A 21,879-nucleotide genomic window follows, 5' to 3' on the forward strand; every position below is an offset into this window, starting at 1 on the left:
GAGGATTTTAATATCTAACTTACATGAGAGTCATGAGAATGAACTAGATTCCTGTGTGTAAAGTGCTTAGAAAGTTGCCAGGCATATACTAAGTGCTTGTGTGCATCTGCTACAAAGCGGTCTATATCATCTTGAATTTAGGTAGTGCATCAATAATTATTCGGGGTGATAAGCGAGCATCAGGAGAAGTTGGGATAGCTCCGTCATCTAGGCACATCCTCATCGGGGAACCCTCAGCAAAATATAATGGTACCGCTATTATCAGGTAAGGACTTCATGATTTTTCTTTGCCTATGTGGAGGTTACAAAGTTTAATTTAAATAATTAGTCTTAAATCCATCATTCTCAATACATACATAGTCTTCAAGCATTAACATCCTATATACTGTTAACATGCTGTGGAGAGGAGAACAAATTTTGGGCAGAAATTGAAATAATATCCTGACCTATCTTGATGTTAGATCATGAGAAGATTTCTGACTCTTGAGTGATTTGCACAAATTACACCAAGGAAAACACATGGAGTTCAGATCAGAAAATCTATGCTTTCACCTCTGTTCTGTTACTAAACATGTGATATAAAGGAGTTACTTCATCTCTGCAAGCTTGTGTCTCTTAGCTACAAAATCATTCCTTAGAAAATCATAAGGGCCAAACATTTTGCTTTCAAGTGTTCTAAAATCGGTCTGTATTAGTCTGTTCTCACACTGCTATAAAGAGCTGCTTGAGACTGAATAATTTACGAAGAAAAGAGGTTTAATTGGTTCAAGGTTCTGCAGGCTGTGCAGAAAGCATGACTGGTGAGGCCTCAGGAAACTTACAATCATAGCAGAAGGCAAAAGGAGAGCTGGCACGTCCTACCTGGCTGGAGCAGGAGGAAGGGGTGGAGGGGTGCTACCTACTTTTCAACAACCAGATCTCGTGAGAACTTGATCACGAACACAGCAAGGAGGAATTCCGTCCCCATGATTCAGTCACCTCCCACCAGGCCCCACCTCCAACATTTGAGGTCACACTTCAGCATAAGATTTATGTAGGGACACAGAGCCAAACTGTATCAGGGCCTATCATATAACTAAATTAGTATGATCATAGGCTAGTTTGTTTCTCGTAAATTTTCTTATAAGGGATGGGAAGCAACTATCAATGGCATAGCTGAGTTTGACTTTATACTTTATCCTCATGGTAGTTATCCAGAAGTAAGGCTATCCCTTCCCATCAGCATGCCCTTATGTGAAGGGTCTTCCAGTCTTTAGATAACTTAAGACTTTTCGTATTTTGTACCTTTCGTGTTAAGTGAAAAGCCTATAAATATTAATACTTCTTTTTATTCCTTTAAACCTTCTGCTTTTAGTGATAAATTTTTGCCTGTATTCCTGTCAAGATAGATTTACACTAGCTTAATACTTTGGATGTTACTGTCTTGGAACTTTAAGACTTTCTTTGGTTTATAGTTGGTAGATCAGGTTATTTAAAAGAGAACTGTTACTGAAATGGATGAAAAATTGATTATTGTTAAAAGAGAAAATGTTTAAGAAAAGTACCTTCAACTGAAATGTATTGGATATACATTTGTTTATTGTTGTAGCCTTGTTCGTGGCCCAGGAATTCTGGGGGCAGTCACAGTGTTCTGGAGGATATTCCCTCCTTCCATGGGGGAATTTGCTGAAACATCAGGAAAACTGACAATGCGAGATGGACAGTCTGCAGTCATTGTAGTAATACAGGTATCAATATTAGCTGGTTTCTGTTATGCCCTTTACTCTGTGTGCTGGTGTGTGTGCAGGTGTGAGCATGTGTGTGTGTGTGTGTGTGGGTGGGGGGGTTAGAAGTAGGGAATGGGGAGGAGGTAAATATTCCAGCATTTATGGTTGTTGGCATGCACATGCGTGTGTGTGTGTGGATGACAATGGGGACTGGAGAGAAGGTTAATATGACAGCATTTGTTGTTGTGGAGGCGCCTGTGTGTGGGGTTAAAAGTGGGAATGGGGAGGAGATTAATATTCCAAAATCTGTTATTATTTAGAGGTTAGGAGTTTTTCTTGAAATTTCACAGATTCTACTGTCGATGACTCTTTGTCTTTCTCTAGGCTTTGAATGATGACATTCCCGAGGAAAAAAGCTTCTATGAGTTTCAGCTCACTGCCATCAGTGAGGGGGGAGTTCTGAGTGAATCCAGCAGCACTGCCAACATCACGATGGTGGCCAGCGACTCTCCCTATGGCCGATTTGCCTTTTCACATGAGCAGCTTCAAGTGTCAGAAGCACAGAGGGTATAGTATGAAATGCTTAAGATTTTAATATCATTTTTATTTTTACATATTAAAATGCTTTCTTGTTTCTATTCCAAACTTTTCACAAACTGATTAATTTGCTCCAAACATCATTATTTTAGCATATAATGTATATAATTTTATAACCTTATATGTAATTTTAACACAATCCTGGTAAATAGAACCTTTAGTTAGAGATAGTATTGTCTGGTAGATTAAACATCCAAATCAAATAAGAAAATGCTTTTTGCATAGGTTAACATCACAATTATCCGTTCCGGTGGAGCTTTTGGCCGCGTGCGACTCTGGTACGAGTCGATGAGCGGGACAGCGGAAGCAGGCTTGGATTTTGTTCCTGCTGCCGGGGAACTCCTCTTTGAAGCAGGGGAGATAAGGAAAAGTCTGCAAGTTGAAATCCTTGATGATGACCATCCTGAAGGCCCAGAGGAATTTTCTCTAACAATTACAAAGGTGGAACTCCAGGGAAGGTAAAGTAGAAAGGAAATTAGGAAAAAGAAAGCAAAAAGCAGAGAGAGAGAAAGTTCTGTGGTGTAGAGATTGACACTGAGGTCTAAAGCAGTTCTTTCCCTACTGTTTCTCAGATTTGTGCTACATTAGAATAGGTCATAGAAGGGAAATTACGGCAATGACTGCTTTTTTTTTTTTTAATTTTCTCAAATATAACTTCCCTCTGAAAGTTGAAAGTATGTGTTTCTATTGTGTGGACTCATTCTGGGTGGCCAGGAAGTTGAATATGATATGGGCTTCTAATTGGTGAAGAAACAGCCTAACAGCTCTCTAAATCAGAGGTCAACTGGTGTGGCTGAATTTGCTGCTTTTGATTTCCATACTTGTGAAAGGGCTAGAGGGAGGGATTTCTTTCCTTGGTGCATCTGAAGGCTGGATTGTTTTCTCTGTGGGTGAATGACATAGATGCCCCATAGTTTTAAAGTGGGGAAAATTTTGAGTGAAAGCTAGTTGGTCATTAACGTGCACCATGTTTTCAAGGAAGATCATGAATTAACCATAATGAGTCTCTTTTATTCCCTGATTTAGTGGGGCAGATTTGCTGAGGTGGAAAAACATCTTTAGCATGTTTAAATACTCACAGGTTCTGCAGCGCACAGGTTGAGAGAGACCTACCAGCACCTCTGCCCGGATAGCAGCTAGGTGGGCCCTTCAACTAGAATAATGCCTGCGTTTAGAAGAATCACAAAGACATTTTTCTTGTGCATGAAAATATTTTTGCATTTGTAATGTGACTATCATGCTTTAAAAACTTTTTTAAACTAAAATATGTCACTCAGTGACTTAAGTGTATATCATCCCATCTGGGAAAAAAATATATTGTGGGCTCACATACCCTTCAAATTTTAAATTTCCCAAAAATGCTTCTGTGCCTGGCAATGAGAGTGAATTTGTATTCCTAGTAAATATAGTAAAAAGTTTGAGCTGATCACTGACTATTTTAATTAAATAAATGCAATTTGGTAAAAGCTCATTTAGCGTGAGATCATATTTGTGTTATTAACCAGCTAGAGCTTGAGGATTTTGTCTTCTTTGCTACTGTTTTTTTAAAAAGCAGTTTCTATGTAAGTTTAATTCTGGGGAAACAAGTTTTGCCTTCTAGATAAATTTCTAGGTTTTCTTTGATCTCAAAAGGTAAGTAGTACAACTAGCTAATCTATAGCCCATCTCAGACTACTGATAACAGTTACTCATCGTTTAATAGTCCAAACCTCAATTTTCTGATTTTGCCTTATATTTGATTCACCAACTAAACCTTTCAACACTAGGTAGCGTATAAATACCAGAATAGAATTTAGGAATTGAATGAAGGACTAAAATGGTTTATTGCCATTTTTTAGCATCAGGAATTAAAGTCATATTTTAAAGCCCTGGAAGTTGATGCTTTGATGGGAATAATATTAATCTAAAAAAAAAAAAAAAAACTTCTTTTGCAGAAGTATCATTACAGAAGTAAACTACCATCTATATAAAGATAGAGGAATTGGTTATGATTGGTTTCTGTAGAAATTGAAATACTTTTCTTTCTTATTTTTCTTTCTCCTTCCTCCTTCCTTCCTTCCTTCCTTCCTTCCTTCCTTCCTTCCTTTCTTCCTTCCCCTCTCTCTCTCTCTCCTTCTCCTCCTTCTCCTCCTCTTCTCTTCTCTTCTCTTCTCCTCCTCTTCTCTTCTCTTCTCTTCTCTTCTCTTCTCTTCTCTTCTCTTCTCTTCTCTTCTCTTCTCTTCTTCTCTTCTCTTCTCTCTTCTCTCTTTTCTTTTCTTTTCTTTCCACAGTCTTGCTGTGTCACCCAGGACAGAGTGCAGTGGCATAATCATAGTTCACTGCAACTTTGAATGCCTGGAATAAAGGGATCCTCTCACCTCAGACTTCTAAACAGTTATGACTGCAGACATGTGCCATCATGTCTGGCTAATTTTTTAAAATTAGTTTTTAGTAGAGATAAGGTCTCACTATGTTGCCCAGGCTGGTATTGAGAGATATTTTTTTGAATCTTGATGTTTTCGTTTGAAATTTAATTAGTGTCATGACACTCACTGTTTCTTTAAATAAATCCTCTTAACCTAACACTATAAATCTGAAGGCCTCCTGCTTACCTATCTCTGAGTGCACTAGGTCTATTACTGCACATGTATTCAGCCGTGATTCCCAAAGGTTCATTTTACGACAGCATCTTTCTGATTTTCTCACAGTTTATTATCTTCCCATTGCCCACGTTTAGTAACTTTATATTAGTTTTGGCTTTGTATAGGCACCAATAATTGAGAGCAGTACAGAAATCTGTTTCAAAGTATCAGTTCAGAAAAAAAAAGAGTATTTTAGTGTTGAAGATCTTTAAAAGTATTGCAGTTCTTTATAGAACTAAGTTGTAAGAGCTAAGAGGACCTTTTAATTCATGCTATGCAATTATGTATTTTTTATTTTGTTGTATTTTATTTTATTCTAATTCGTATGACTTTGGAAGAGGGTATGATTTTACCATCCAAGAAAATGGACTTCAGATAGATCAACCTCCTGAAATAGAAAACATCTCCACTGTTCGAATCATGATAATGAAAAATGATAACGCAGAAGGCATCATTGAATTTGACCCGAAGTATACTGCCTTCGAAGGTAGGTTCAGTTAGCTAGCTTGTAAGTAAGTTTACCACCACTTTCCAAATTACATTAGTTTGAATTTCAATGTGTACATTTTTTTTAGTTTGCTGTGGGTGTGTGTGTGTTTACACATGTGCACTTTTATACTTATTTACTTATTTGAAGTACATTTTCAGTTACCTTTGGGTGGTCTTGAACCTTGCTGTGCATGGCAATGTTAGGAACAAGGCTATCTAGAAAAACTGTATTTAACATTAGGATTATTAAAATGTTTCTGTTTCAAACATTTTAATGAAAGCCTTTGTAATTTGTGCATATTTAATTTCGTATATGACTAGAAATCAGTGAATATTCACTTCCTAATTAATAATCATCTTTGAAATGAACATTTTACTGGCCTAGAGATGCAGGTAGTATCTGAATCCTTGATCTTGCTTTCTCGAAACAGTCCCCAATAGCAGCTTGCCTGATATTCCCAATTCTTCTCCTCTTGTAGAAGCAGAATACAGAATATATGGTTATATTCCTTCCCAGGTAGGAAGAGATGGCTGCCTTTCTAGGAAATGATTTTATTAAAATACAGAATACGAATATGACTTTAAAAATAAATATCTTATTGCTGCAATTAACCTGATTGGCTTCATTGCCTCTACCAAAATTCTTTGGTTATCTAGCCATTTTTAAAGTTCATAAAAAATTGCCTTAGAGGCCGGGCGCGGTGGCTCAAGCCTGTAATCCCAGCACTTTGGGAGGCCGAGACGGGCAGATCACGAGGTCATGAGATCGAGACCATCCTGGCTAACACGGTGAAACCCCGCCTCTACTAAAAAATACAAAAAACTAGCCGGGCAAGGTGGTGGGTGCCTGAAGTCCCAGCTACTTGGGAGGCTGAGGCAGGAGAATGGCATAAACCCAGGAGACGGAGCTTGCAGTGAGCTGAGATCTGGCCACTGCACTCCAGCCTGGGCGACAGAGCGAGACTCCGTCTCAAAAAAAAAATTACCTTAGGCATTGGTTTATAATGACTTTATGGGTAAGTCATGGAATGCATCACTATTTGTGAACTTCAGTCTCTACCTGGTAAAAATCTTATTACATTTTTGCATCAAGAAACAAATGAGACTTAGAATTTTTTCAGTTCATTGTTTTCTGTTAGATTCATTGTCTTTGGGGAATTTTGGTCAGTGCATATTTATATTTATAATGTACATTGGGTATTGTTTAGTCATAGCTCATATGTACCCTATTAAATTATATTTTAATATGCAGAATTTAGCATAGTTTAAGAAACATATATTTGAAAATAATGTTTAAGTTGAAATCAAACACTGAAGATGCATTTTCAGATTCACAAGTAGATTTCATGGGAAGTGAAAATGTAATCAAATTGTACTTATATCTAGACTTTTAAAAAATTCATATGATATACATATCATAAACCTCATTTATTTATATTACCATGTTTATATTTCAATTGAATGTGTGGAAGCAATCCAGAGTGGTTTCCTGTGAGCACAACCAACTTAAATGTTTCCTTGTGTCCATCTAACATTGTCTTAGAAAGCAAGGATCATTTATTGGTATGTAGTACACAGAGGGAGAATGCCAATGCTACCGATTAAATAGGTTATTTAAATGCTAATTGTACTTCTCACTGTAACTTCCAACATCTCATAAACTATGTTCCTCCTAAAAAATAAGTCAGGAGGTTTTTCACTAATCCCCTTTGAAAATGATAAAAGAACTATGAAAGCATAGCGTGCTTACTTGGTGCCATTATATTTAATTGCCAGGTTTAATTTGGCTGAATCTTATAAGTTAGTTGCTCTGTCTGGCTTACCAGTTAATTCCAAGTTCCCATTACAGTGGAGGAAGATGTTGGGCTGATCATGATTCCAGTGGTGAGGCTACATGGAACTTATGGCTATGTGACAGCTGATTTCATCTCTCAGAGCTCCTCTGCCAGTCCTGGAGGTGTTGATTACATTTTGCATGACAGTACAGTCACCTTTCAGCATGGGCAAAATTTAAGTTTTATAAATATCTCCATCATTGATGACAATGAAAGGTTGGTATATAGAAAATAATGTGGGCATACATCAGACATAAGTATTGTGTTCTAACCCTTACATATGTTCCGCACTGACAATAGAACTTTAGGTAATATGTGTCCATTGAGAAACAACAGGTGAAATACTTTTGGGGTATAGGGGTAGGGAAAGGGGCTAGGAGACATTGTGATTGCATATGTCACTTCATTTCAAATAAAGGAAATAATATTTTCTGTTTCTCTAGACTTAAAAAAATCTAATCAGAATGTGGAAACATCCTTTAATTCACTTGCTTTATGCATTAAGCAATTAAAAAGAGGGCAAGAAAGTCCCTACGACTGCCCTAGGTCATATAATATTGATGTTAATCATTCATTCTTTTAGCTAAGCACCCACTTCTTACCACTTGATGTGTGACTACTGTGCCTTGAATATGTATGACCAATTTGGAAAATGACTGGTTATTGGGATTTTACAAGCACTTTAATATGTTTAGACTCACAGAATTGCTCCTTCTTGCCATGCAGTGAATTTGAGGAGCCCATTGAAATTCTACTCACTGGAGCTACTGGAGGAGCGGTCCTTGGGCGCCACCTAGTGAGCAGAATTATAATAGCCAAGAGTGACTCTCCCTTTGGCGTTGTAAGGTTTCTCAATCAAAGCAAAATTTCTGTTCCTAATCCCAATTCCACAATGATTTTATCACTGGTTCTGGAGCGGACTGGAGGACTCTTGGGAGAGATTCAGGTAGATTTATTTTACCCATGACTTTAAATATAATTTTTGATAGACTGAGTATGGTGTGTTTTCTCATTCCCTAAGTATATTTATTTCTTTATTCACAATCAATCAATATTTATTAATTACCTTGTATGTGTACAGCAGCTTTTGAGCCAGATGAAGTACATAAAAATGTATGAGGCATACGTCTGTCCTCAGGGAACCTTGAGGGCTTGTTAGAAATGAAGTAAATGATTCTGATAAAATTCAGCAATTCAACAAGTATTTGTTGAATGCTTTCTGTGTGTCACACCCTGTTCTAGGTACTGAGAATATACTGGGGAACTAGACAGACCTCCTCTCCATTCTTACAGAGTTTTCATTTTATTAAGTAGAGCTGAGCAATAAACAACTAAAAATAAATTGATCTGATAACAGTAAGGGCTCTGCTTGTAAAACTGGGAGACACAATTGCGAATGCTGTGCTGGATGGTGAGGATGTGATAATTCAGCTGAAAGATGCGTTATGAGAAAGAGGTTAGAAGAGTGAGCATTTGAGCAGAAGGAATAATAGCTTCTGCAGAGGCATAAGCTGGCATGTTTCAGGCATGGAGGGGTTCATGTGGTTGGGACCTGGAGGTAAGGGGATAATAGCACAGGATAAATCAGAGAGCCCAACAGATGTTCGATCACACAGAATTTCCTAAGCCGGGTTAAAGATTTCATTGCTTAGCGAAATAAAAGTGGACACAAACAAATGGAAGAACATTCCGTGCTCATGGATAGGAAGAATCAATAGAGTGAAAATGGCCATACTGCCCAAGGTAATTTATAGAGTCAATGCCATCCCATCAAGCTGCCAATGACTTTCTTCACAGAATTGGAAAAAAGTACTTTAAACTTCATATGGAACCAAAAAAGAGCCCACATTGCCAAGACAATCCTAAGCAAAAAGAACAAAGTTGGAGGCATCATGCTACCTGACTTCAAACTATACTATAAAGCTCCCATAACCAAAACAGCATGGTAGTGGTACCAAAACAGGTATATAGACCAATGGAACAGAACAGAGCCCTCAGAAATAACACCACACATCTACAACCATCTGATCTTTGACAAACCTGACAAAAACAAGCAATGGGGAAAGGATTACCTATTTAATCAATGGCGTTGGGAAAACTGGCTAGCCATATGTAGAAAGCTGAAACTGGATCCCTTCCTTACACCTTATATAAAAATTAATTCAAGATGGATTAAAGACTTAAATGTTAGACCTAGGATCCCTTCCTTACACCTTATATAAAAATTAATTCAAGATGGATTAAAGACTTAAATGTTAGACCTAAAACCATAAAGACCCTAGAAGATAACCTAGAATACCATTCAGAACATAGGCATGGGCAAGGACTTCATGACTAAAGCACAACACCAAAAGCAATGGCAGCAAAAGCCAAAATTGACAAATGTGATCTAATTAAACTAAAGAGCTTCTGCAAGGCAAAAGAGACTACCATCAGAGTGAACAGGCAACCTACAGAATGGGAGAAAATTTTTACAATCTACCCATCTGACAAAAGGCTAATATCCAGAAACTATAAAGAACTCAAACAAATTTACAAGAAAAAAAAAAAACAAACAAAAAACACCATCAAAAAGTGGGCAAAGGATATGAACAGACACTTCTCAAGAGAAGATATTTATCCGGCCAACAGACACATGAAAAAATGCCATCATCACTGGTCATCAGAGAAATGCAAATCGAAACGCGATGAAATACCATCTCACTCCATTTAGAATGAGGATCATTAAAAAGTCAGGAAACAACAGTTGCCGGAGAGGATGTGGAGAAATAGAAACACTTTTACACTGTTGGTAGGAGTGTAAATGAGTTCAACCATTGTGGAAGACAGTGTGGCGATTCCTTAAGGATCTAGAACTAGAAATACCATTTGACCCAGCAATCCCATTACTGGATATATACCCAAAGGATTATAAATCATGCTACTATAAAGACACACACACACGTGTGTTTATTGTGGCACTATTCACAATAGCAAAGACTTGGAACCAACCCAAATGTCCATCAGTGATAGACTGGATTAAGAAAATGTGGCACATATCCACCATGGAATACTATGCAACCATAAAAAATGATGAGTTCATGTCCTTTGCAGGGACATGAATGAAGCTGAAAACCATCATTCTCAGCAAACTAACACAGGGACAAAAAACCAAGCACCACATTTTCTCACTTTTAGGTGGGAATTGAGCAATGAGAGCACTTGGACACAGGGCAGGGAACATCACACACTGGGGCCTGTTGGGGGGTGGGGAACTGAGGGAGAGATAGCATTAGGAGAAATACCTAATGTAAATGACGAGTTGATGGGTGCAGCAAACCAGCATGGCACACGTATACCTATGTATCAAACCTGCACATTGTGCACATGTGCCCTAGAACTTAAAGTATAATAATTAAAAAAAACATTTCATTCGAAGTGGAAATAGGATGCCATTAGAAAATCGTAAGCCAGAGAACAATGTCACCAGATTGTCTTTTAAAGCAGCTATTTAAGTCTACTGCAAGGAAAACGGATTCAAGAAGTTGGTGGGGCAGCATAGGAGCAGGAAGGATGGCTAGGAGGCTATTTATTTCCCTCTACCGTCCAAGTCAAAGCTGACAGTGGCTCCGACAAGGTGGTGAAAATAAAGATGGCGAGAAGTTGGTATACATTGATATTTGGAAGAAACATTCACTAGGTTGGAAGTAGAGGCTGAGGAAAACACAGGAATTAAGGGATAACTCCTTGAATTTAAGTTTGAGCAGCTACATAATTTGTAGGGTTGTTTACTAAGATGCAGAAGCTCAAGGAGAAATTAAAAGTTCTGTTTTCTTCTGTTCTTCTGAGATACTACTGGACATCCCAGGGGAGCGTGGTCACGTAGGCAGGTCAGCGTGCGAGTGTGTGTTGTGGTCTGGAAGGTGTTGACACATGGAGAGGCGTTTGAACACGTGGGGCCTAAGGGGTATATCTGGAAACGGGAAGGATATGGCGCTGAGTCCTGAGCTTCCACCATGTGGAGATCAGAGGAAGGAGAGCCAGCAGAGAAGCTTGAGAAGTAAAGGAGGAGGAAAACTAGAAAGGCAGGTGGCACATTAAGTATCATGTAAGCCAAGAAGACAGGACATGGTGTTTGAAGGAGGAAATAGTCAGCTGGCACGCTGCTGATGAAAGATCAAGTAAGAAGCAAAAACAAGTGCCCAACGTTCTTTGTAGACTGTGTGAGAGGCATACCATTTCAAATCATAGAAACATAGAAGTCTTCGTTTCTTATAACAATGTATGAAGATTTCTGTGTCTTTTACACTAGGAATGTAAGTATCTTTAACGTTTTTGCATGGTCTACAGCAGAGTTTTTGCATGGTTTTGTTGTCTTATTTATATAGGTTTTGATTGGCACAGCCTGTGCACACAGCAGGACAGTATTGTACTTATATGTTTTTAAAACGTTTATATTTCTCCAATATGTATTTTAATATAGATTATTACATGTTTTTTATCCTATGTGATGACAAATTACTGGTTATTAATACTTTTCTTCTGTTAGACAATTTTATTCATGAATATTATAGGTATGTAGTTTATGTTTGCAAATATCTTTTTTTTTTTTTTTTTTTTTGAGATGGAGTTTCGCTCTTGTTGCCTAGGCTGGAGTGCAGTGGCATGATCTTGGCTCCCTGCCACCTCGGCCTCCTGGGTTCAAGCAGTTCTCCTGTTTCAGCCCCAAGTAGCTGGGTTTACAGGCATCTGCCACCACGTCCGACTAATTTTCATAATTTTAGTAGAGACACGGTTTCACCATGTTGACCAGGTTGGTCTCAAACTCCTGATCTCAGGTGATCCGCCCACCTCGGCCTCCCAAAGTGCTGGGATTACAGGCGTGAGCCACTGCACCCTGCCGCAGATATCATTCTTTTTAACAACAAAAAACAGTTTATGAAACAGCAATTTGATGGAATTATCCTAGAATAATTTTCCTGTATGTGTATATATTTTCTTAATACTAGATATCCTGAAATAATTCTTTGCTTAAAATTGATCTCTATTAAATACCAAAACCAAAAACATCCTATAGGTGAACTGGGAGATAGTAGGACCCAACTCTCAAGAAGCCTTACTGCCACAGAATGGAGACATCGCAGACCCAGTGAGCGGGCTCTTCTCTTTTAGAGAAGGAGAAGGCGGAGTGAGAACCATAATTCTGACAATCTATCCTCATGAAGAAATGGAAGTTGAAGAGACGTTCATTATTAAACTTCATCTTGTGAAAGGAGAAGCTAAATTAGACTCCAGAGCTAAAGATGTTACATTAACCGTATGTATGACTTTATTTTTCTCACAAAATGTGGATTTAATGGATTTATCAGAAAACACATTTACATTTGTTGAAACTCTACATACTTGTGATGGATTGGAAATTATAAAAGCAAATAAAATCATAATAATTCTGAAGGGTCAGACTTTTTGGTTTTCATGTCAGCTCATTACATAGCCTGATAATTGGTAATTAAAAAACATTTTAATATATGATAAGTACTTATTTTACAAGCTTGGAGAAAATTTGGTGTTTTTGGAATATTTGGCTGTTTTAGAGCAGAGGTCTTTGTTATAGCATACCAGAGGTATTTGTTATAGCATACCAAACATTGGATATCTTTGTCATCAGAGAATGTAAAAATTATTAACTAGTTGTATTCCAGATGGTTTGAAGGAAAAATGGTACTTGTTCAGTTAAGGCAAAAAGTGCTGGGACCAAGACTACTGAAAATAATGCAGATGGATGACCCATTTTTTAAAGTTTATAAAATACTTGTATTTGGGATCTATATCATTCAGAGTTTTCCAGGGACCCAAAACCAATAAGACAGACATGGCATGCGCGTGCGCACACATACACACACACACACACACACACACACACACACAGCGGGGTGGTGGGAGAGAGAGATTTGAAGGAATAAGCTCACATGATTGTGAGGGCTAGCAAGTCCAAAATCCATGAAATAGGCTGGCAGACAGGAAACTCAGGAAAGAGTTGAAGTTGCAATTTTGTGGAGCAGTTCAATAAGCTAAAAACTCAAGCAGGATGCCTAAGTTACAGTCTTGAGGCAGAATTCCTTTTATTCCAGGAAACCTCAGTTTTTGCTCTTAAGGCCTTCAGTTGTTTAGATGAGGCCCATTCACATTCTTGAGGGTGATCTCCTTTACGTATAGTCAGCTGATTGTAAGTATTCATTGTATCTCCAAAATACCTTCACAGTGACATCTAGATGAGCGTTTGACCACACAACTGGGCACCATAGTCTTGGCAAACTGATACACAAAATTAGTCCTCACAGGACCTATTTGCTTCGCTCCATGTATATCATAGCTAGTAGGAGGAATTTAGCTAAAATTAACTGATTAAATGTAGTAAATATGAGATGAATAAAGCAAAATTCAGGCATCAGATTACTGTTCTCTTGGGATTCTACAAATGGGAGTTTTCTGGGTTCTTAATTCCCATCATCTTTGGGGAATAAGAACCTACTTGTTTTAGGTAACAGTCAATGTGATAAAGAAGTTTTCAAAAATCAAGTAGCTAGGTAGATTATATTCAAGTGTCATTTTTATGTTTCTTTAATTTCCTCAGCTTCTCCGTTTGTTAATATGTTGGATACTATAATTTCATCCCTATTGTTTTATATATTATTTCCTCTGTTCTCTGTTTATATTTTTTAGATACAAAAGTTTGGTGACCCAAACGGAGTTGTTCAGTTTGCTCCTGAGACTTTGTCTAAGAAGACTTATTCGGAGCCTCTGGCTCTAGAAGGGCCCCTGCTCATTACCTTCTTTGTCAGAAGAGTCAAGGGCACCTTTGGAGAGATTACGGTATTATTTTTCATTTGATTTTTCAAAGTACTGTTTGCCTAACAAATGTGGTTAAGAGGGACAGAGAAACTGCATATTCTAGTTAATTAAAGTTTTTGATAAACTAAAATTACATGAGTCTTCAGAGAAACAGAGGCTTTGTTTAAACATCTTTGGGCTCTCTCAGCATCAACCACTAGCTGTCTTTCTAAATTAAATTGGTTACAGTTACTTCGAAAGATTTTCCTCACACTTAAAAAAGAACCAAATGATTTTACATTTTATTGTTTACTATAAAGTGAAGCCTTTCCTACTTAAGCCTCTCAATGATTTGTGTAAATTCTTCCGGGGCTTATTTCTCATTAGAATTTTTCCATTTAGCAACTGTTTTTTAAGAAATTGTATTTGCATGTATATTTATATAGAATGTTTGGCCTTGTAAGTTTTCATGATTTTTGATTAACAGATCAAGGTAATTTGTTTGCTAGAAAAACATATTTTGTGAAATTTCTCTATACGCTGACTTCTCTTTCTGTATTGGATATTAACTGGTACTTCTTCAGTTGAAACTTCGTAGTTTGGAGGCCAGCAATTCCTGAAAAATGATGATTGATTTTTGACATCTCCTAGATAGTCCCTTTTTATTAAAAACAAACAAAAATTCTGATTTGAATTGTCAAATTATCTACTTTTTACCTTCAAATATTGTGTGTGACTAAAGCTATTTGTGGAACTGGAATTTTTAAGGTAGCTTGCTTCTCTGTGTCCCTTCAAATTGTGCTTTTATTTTAAATAATGAGATTTTGTAATCTTGTCCTGCAAATAGTATTCAACAGCCTGAAAGAGTCAATATACGTCTCAAGCTAACATATACTTTGAGAGTTTGGTTTGAATATAGTGATGCACAATTACAATTTTTTTTGTATATTATAGAGAAAAACATAATTTAAAGGAATTTGGTGCATATATATATGATATATATATACACACAAATATATATATATATTTATATACTGAATTATATAACTTTGTTGAGTTTTTTTCTTTTATCTTAGGTCTACTGGGAATTAAGTAGTGAGTTTGACATTACTGAAGACTTTCTTTTCACCAATGGATTTTTCGCCATTGCTGATGGAGAGAGTGAAGCTAGCTTTGGTGTTCATTTGCTACCAGATGAGGTACCTGAGATAGAGGAAGATTATATGATCCAGCTTGTTTCTGTAGAGGGAGGAGCAGAACTGGACCTGGAGAAAAGTATTACATGGTTCTCTGTTTATGCGAATGATGACCCACATGGAATATTTGCCCTGTATTCTGATCGCCAGTCAATACTTATTGGGCAGAACCTTATGAGATCCATCCAAATTAACATAACCCGGCTTGCTGGAACATTTGGAGATGTGGCTGTTGGGCTTCGAATATCATCTGATCATAAAGAACAGCCGATTGTTACTGAAAATACGGAGAGGCAGCTGGTGGTCAAAGATGGTGCCACATATAAAGTGGACATGGTGCCAATAAAGAATCAGGTTTGTGACATTTCTTCAGTTTTCTGATCATTCCAATAAAACCCTTTCAGGAGTGCCCATGCTTACCTCATGATCAGTTTGAAATCTTATTCTGATATTTAAATGAAACCACAAAAAAATGCCCTTGAAAATGTTTAGTAACTACTGGATAATACATTTGCAGATTATAATAAGTGTATTACCATTTGGATGGAGATAATAGATTTTAGTGTAGAGAGTAACAGACACTTACTTACAAAGTTCTAGGAAGTGTTTGCAGTGCTGTGCATATACACCTGCACACCCGTGCACATGTGTACACACACACGCACGCACACACTGCTTGTCAAAGGGGAGAAATTTGTAGGCTTCTTTGTGCTTCTAGCAAAGAGTAGTGTAATGAAATAGTTTACATGAAAAGGATTTGCAAATACAGAGACTGGTACCTGCTTCTCTCTTTGAAAAGTTGGAACATAGGAAATTGGCTATGATATTCTCTAATGGTCGTGAGGAGAAATCACAGCAGGCTGCTCTGCCAACATCTGGGGTGAGTGATCAGAATGCATGGATTTCCTGTGGGTCAAGCAGACAGCCCAGCAGTCTTTCTCAGTCTGAACCACAGAAAGTGATTTGACTGTTTTTTTAAATCCCCCAAGGATGGTACATGTCATATCATCCTCTGTGCATGCATTATGGCATTCATTGCCACTGGATGCATTATGGCATTGGGATTAATTATCTCAAAGGTAAGAAAGGCTATCCAAGAGGTAGACAGATTGGAGTCATCTTGAGAAAAACTTGCAGGGTGAGTTGTGAAGCTAGGAGAGAATGAGAAAGGATATATATTCTCTCTGTTGAGGAATGGTGAAGAGGGGGATTCTGAAGCCTTTGGGAACACCCAAATCAATTCCATGAAGGCTCGAGCATTTGGGTGCTGCTTTCATGGAGGTGTGGTGTTCAGCCAGTGTCAGCTTAGTTTCATATAAACTTGTGATCCGTAGAAAATAGGTTATCATTTCTGGGTAAGGAATAAGCCTATTACACTAATCCATATTTACAGTACAATGTTTTGATGTGTTGTGTACCTGAGCGTTTTGTTGTTGCTTAATACAGAAAACAAATGGGGTCTTCTTAGTGAGACATGGGTTTCATAGTTATTCCTACATTCCTGTGCAGTATGTCCTCACTTAATGTCCACAGGTTCTTGGAAATTGCAGCTTTAAGTGAAATGATGTTCAGTGTAACCAATTTTACCATAAGCTAATTGATATAAACAATAGTTAAGTTCCTACAGCATATTTCTGGTCACGAAAACAGCACCAGACTTCTAAATAAAGACCACCTACTTTGAAATTAAACATTGAAATAAATGTGAGCTATACCTACGTTTGAGAAAGAGTAATGAAAGCAAAATAATTAGTCACAAGAGTAATAAAAACAAAATAATTAGTCACCCTATTATTCCAGTTCAAGGTCGTGGGCTGCCAGAGCCTGTCATGGTAGCTCAGGGCTCAGGGCAGGGATCAACCCTGGATAGGACTCCATCCCATCGCAGGGCATAGTCACACTCATACCCACACTCACTCAGACTGGAATCATTGACACATGCTGATTCAGCCTCACGTGCACATCTTTGGAATGTGGGAGGAAACCAGAACACCTGGAGAAACCCATGCAGACATTGGGAGAATGTGCAAACTCCACACGGACAGTGACCCTGTCTGGGAATTCATGTTTTTCTCGTCAACATTGTATGAAACAGCATTGAATGAAATCGTGTGATTTGAAGACCTGTTGTAGTTCTTTGGGAAACTGACTCAATGTCATGACCTTGCTTGATCAATTTCTAACCTCCATTTCCTGTATCCAACAGCTTTCAAGGCTAAAGAGTACAAAAATGGAAAAAGAGAGGTGGATTAAGTTAACCAGAATATCATGTATCAAGTCTCACTAACAAATTAGAAAAATTTTTAAAAATACAGTATGCCTCAATTGTGTAACTCGAAACATTTTCCCATATATTTGTAGCATTACATTCTGAACATATTCAGGTTATAAGCTGCTAAAGAACACTAGGGGGCAATCCTTTAACTTTTCTAGGAATAGTTTGGTATCATTTTATAGTAAGTTTTCATTTGACAATAAGGCATGCCAAAGAGAAGATTAGATATTATATTGTTTTACTAAGCAATGTGTGGTACAAAATTGCTCTTAGGTGTAAGAAAACCAAAATATGTGATGTTTATTACACGGACTAACACCCTTGATCTGCCAAGTTGTTAGACTGTTTTTCACAGTACCTGGTAGTCCCCTTTTCATTTCATTTCAAAGCTTAGCATTCCTGTTTATAAAAATACTTAGCTTTCCTAATACGACAAATGAAGTATCATTTATGAATTTCTTAATATTGTCTTTGAACCCATTTTAATTGTTTTTATGATTTCTGTTTTCATAAAGAGTAACACAAGTTTACTAGTTTATGCATGCAAAAAAACCCTCTTTTTTGCTCACTTTTAATGCCTCTCTTTAACCTATTTCAAGTTGCATATCTCCTTTCTTTCTGGCACATTCCAGGATTGTGGTGTAAGACTTCACATAGCTTTTTAGGTATTGGTGAGTTAGTCTTCCAAGGAACTGTTTGGGGAAAGGTGTGACATGCCCTTAAACCAAAGACAAGAGTTTTTTCAGTGGTCCCTTTCTTCCTTCTCACCCGGTATATAACCCATTGCTCTTTGAAGATTAGGATGTTAGTTACAAGAGTTTACATCCTGTTCTCCCTCTTCTACCGTCTGGGATAAAAGTTGAGACTTTGGACAGGTAAGCCACAGAGAAGGACCCCAAGGGCCATGATGTATCTAACCCCTTGTGCTGTGGCTTGTAACTTTCAAGTGGGTCTTTGAACAGGGTAGGTTTCCATTAGACTCTAAGAACAAAAGAGTCTTGATGTAGGTTTAACACCAGAACCTTGGATTGTCAACTGTTAGCACCTGGTAAGTTGTTAACACCTGGTTAACAACTGACTTTTTTTATGAGGCACAAACTGACAATAAGAATCATTGGCCTGCTAAAGAAACAAGTCTAGGTTTGAAATACTTTTTCAGAATGCAAGAGGAATTTTATATTTGTGGCTGGGTCATTTATTGAGCATTTATTATGTGCCAATCATTGTGAGAAGCTCAGCAGATACAAAGATGACTGAGAAACAATTCCTGGTGCCATGTTGCTCCCTGTGTAGTGTATGAACAACCAGTTATAAAAGCATGTGGATAAACAGTGTTGGCATGTTCACAGGATGTTATGGTACCATAAATTGTTTCTGTTTGTGCCCAATGCCATCAAGAACAATAGGCAGGAATTGCTGGCAAGATGGCCGAATAGGACAGCTCCAGTCTGCAGCTCCCAGTGAGAAGGCAGGTGATTTCTGCATTTCCAAATTAGGTACCCAGTTCATCTCACTGGGACTGGTTGGACAGTGGGTGCAGCCCATGGAGGGCAAGCTGAAGCAGGGTGGGGCGTCGCCTTACCTGAGAAGCGCAAGGGGTGGGGGAATTTTCTCCCTACCCAAGGGAAGCTATGAGAGACCGAGCCTGAGGAACTGTGCATTCTGGCCCAGATACTGCGCTTTTCCCATAGTCTTCGCAACCTGCACACCAGGAGACTCCCTCCGGTGCCTACACCACCAGGCACCAGGGCCCTGGGTTTCATGCACAAAACTGGGCAGTTGTTTGGGCAGACAGCAATCTAGCTGCAGGAGTTTTTTTTTGTTCCCCCCCTGCCCCATATCTCAGTGGCACCTGCAATGCCAGCGAAACAGAACTGTTCACTCCCCTGGAGAGGGGGCTGATGCCAGGGAGCCAAGTGGTCTTGCTCAGCGGGTCCCACCCCCAAGGAGCCCAGCAAACTAAGATCCACTGGCTTGAAATTCTCACTGCCAGCACAGCAGCAGTCTGAGATAGACCTGGGAAGCTCGAGCTTAGTTGGGGGAGGGGCGTCCACCATGGCTGAGGCTTGAGTAGGCGGTTTTACCCTCACAGTGTAAACAAAGCCAACAGAAAGTTCTAGCTGAGCTGAGCCCACCACAGTGCAGCAAGGCTGCTGTGGCTGGACTGCCAGATTTCTCCTCTCTGGGCAGGGCATCTCTGGAAAAAAAGGCAGCAGCACCAGTCAGGGACTTATAGAGAAAACCCCCATCTCCCTGGGACAGAGCACCTGGGGGAAGGGGTGACTGTGGGCACAACTTCAGCAGACTTGAATGTCCCTGCCTAATGTCTCTGAAGAGAGCAGTGGATCTCCCAGCACAGAGTTCAAGCTCTACTAAGGGTCAGACTGCCTCCTCAAGTTGGTCCCTGACCCGCATGTATCTTGACTGGGAAATACCTCCCAGTATGGGCTGGCAGAGAACTCATACAGGGGAGCTCTGGCTGGCATCTGGCAGGTGCCCCACTGGGTCGAAGCTTCCAGAGGAAAGAACAGGAATCAATCTTTGCTGTTCTGCAGCCTCTGCTGGTGATACCCAGGCAAACAGGGTCTGGAGTGGACCTCCAGCAAACTCCAGCAGACCTGCAGCAGAGGGACCTGACTGTTAGAAGGAAAACTAACAGAAAGGAACAGCATATCCACTCAGAGACCCCATCCGAAGGTCACCAACATTAAAGACCAAGGGTAGATAAATCCACAAAGAGGGGGAGAAACCAGAGCAAAAATGCTGAAAATTCCAAAAACCAGAACAGTTCTTCTCCTCCAAAGGATCACAATTCCTTGCTATCAAGGGAACAAAACTGGATGGAGAATGAATTTGATGATTGACAGAAGTAGGCTTCAGAAGGTGGATAATAACAAACTTCTCTGAGCTAAAGGAGCGTGTTCTAACCCAATGCCAGGAAGCTAAGAACCTTGAAAAAAGATTAGATGAATTGCTAACTAGAATAACGAGTTTAGATAAGAACATAAATGACCTGATGGAGCTCAGAAACACAGCACAAGAACTTCATGAAGCATACACAAGTGTCAATAGCCGAATCGATCAAGTGGAAGAAGGGATATCATAGATTGAAGATAAACTTAATGAAATAAAGCAAGAAGACAAGATTAGAGAAAAAAAATAAAAAGGAATGAACAAAGTCTCCAAGAAATATGGGACTATGTGAAAAGATCAAATCTACATTTGATTGGTGTACCTGAAAGTGACAGGGAGAATGGAACCAAGTTGGAAAACACTCCTTCAGGATATTATCCAGGAGAGCTTCCCCAACCTAGCAAGACTGGCCAACATTCAAATTCAGGAAATACAGAGAACACCACAAAGATACCCCTCGAGAAGAGCAACCCCAAGCACATAATTGTCAGATTCACCAAAGTTGAAATGAAGGAAAAAATATTAAGGGCAGCCAGAGAGAAAGGTTGGGTTAGCCACCAAGGGAAGCCCATCAGACTAACAGCAGATCTCTTGGCAGAAACCCTACAAGCCAGAAGAGAGTGGGGGCCAGTATTCAACATTCTTAAATCAACCCAGAATTTCATATCCAGCCAAACTGAGCTTCATAAGTGAAGGAGAAATAAAATCCTTTACAGACAAGCAAATGCTGACAGATTTTGTCACCACCAGGCCTGCCTTATAAGAGCTCCTGAAGGAAGCACTAAACATGGAAAGTAAAACCGGTACCAGCCACTGCAAAAACATACCAAATTGTAAAGACCATCGACACTATGAAGAAACTACAACTAATGGGCAAAATAACCAGCTAGCATCATAATGACAGGATCAAATTCATACATAACAATATTAACCTTAAATGTAAATGGGATAAATTTCCCAATTAAAAGACACAGACTGCCAAATTGGATGGAGTCAAGAACCATCAGTGTGCTGTATTCAGGAGACCCATCTCACATGCAGAGACACATAGGCTCAAAATAAAGGAATGGAAGAATATTTACCCAGCAAATGAAAAGCAAAAAACAAAAAAAGCAGGAGTTGCAATCCTAATCTCTGATAAAACAGACTTTAAACCAGCAAAGATCAAAAGAGACAAAGAAAGGCATTACAGAATGGTAAAGGGATCAATTCAGCAAGAAGAGCTAAATATCCTAAATATATATGCACCCAATACAGGACCACCCAGATTCATAAAGCAAGTTCTTAGAGACCTACAAAGAGACTTAGACTCCCACACAATAATAATGGGAAACGTTAACACCCCACTGTCAATATTAGACAGATCAACGAGACAGAATATTAACAAGGATATTCAGGACTTGAACTCAGCTCTGGACCAAGTGCACCTAAGAGACA

At 38.8% G+C, this 21,879-nt stretch overlaps 1 protein-coding gene across 1 annotated transcript in view; it reads left to right on the forward strand.

Annotated features, from left to right (window-relative positions):
* The window catches only part of ADGRV1 (adhesion G protein-coupled receptor V1), a 596,733-nt gene that overhangs the window by 200,158 nt on the left and 374,696 nt on the right, over window positions 1-21,879 (forward strand). The window contains exons 61-70 of the mRNA XM_011978020.1: window positions 142-265; window positions 1,589-1,727; window positions 2,091-2,273; window positions 2,529-2,761; window positions 5,263-5,411; window positions 7,263-7,464; window positions 7,975-8,194; window positions 12,305-12,544; window positions 13,951-14,100; window positions 15,135-15,608. Of these exons, the coding sequence (XP_011833410.1) occupies window positions 142-265; window positions 1,589-1,727; window positions 2,091-2,273; window positions 2,529-2,761; window positions 5,263-5,411; window positions 7,263-7,464; window positions 7,975-8,194; window positions 12,305-12,544; window positions 13,951-14,100; window positions 15,135-15,608 (2,114 nt within the window). The remainder of the gene's footprint in view (window positions 1-141; window positions 266-1,588; window positions 1,728-2,090; window positions 2,274-2,528; window positions 2,762-5,262; window positions 5,412-7,262; window positions 7,465-7,974; window positions 8,195-12,304; window positions 12,545-13,950; window positions 14,101-15,134; window positions 15,609-21,879) is intronic.

The sequence above is a fragment of the Mandrillus leucophaeus genome, unplaced genomic scaffold (assembly GCF_000951045.1).
Source record: "Mandrillus leucophaeus isolate KB7577 unplaced genomic scaffold, Mleu.le_1.0 Scaffold187, whole genome shotgun sequence".
NCBI lineage: Eukaryota > Metazoa > Chordata > Mammalia > Primates > Cercopithecidae > Mandrillus > Mandrillus leucophaeus.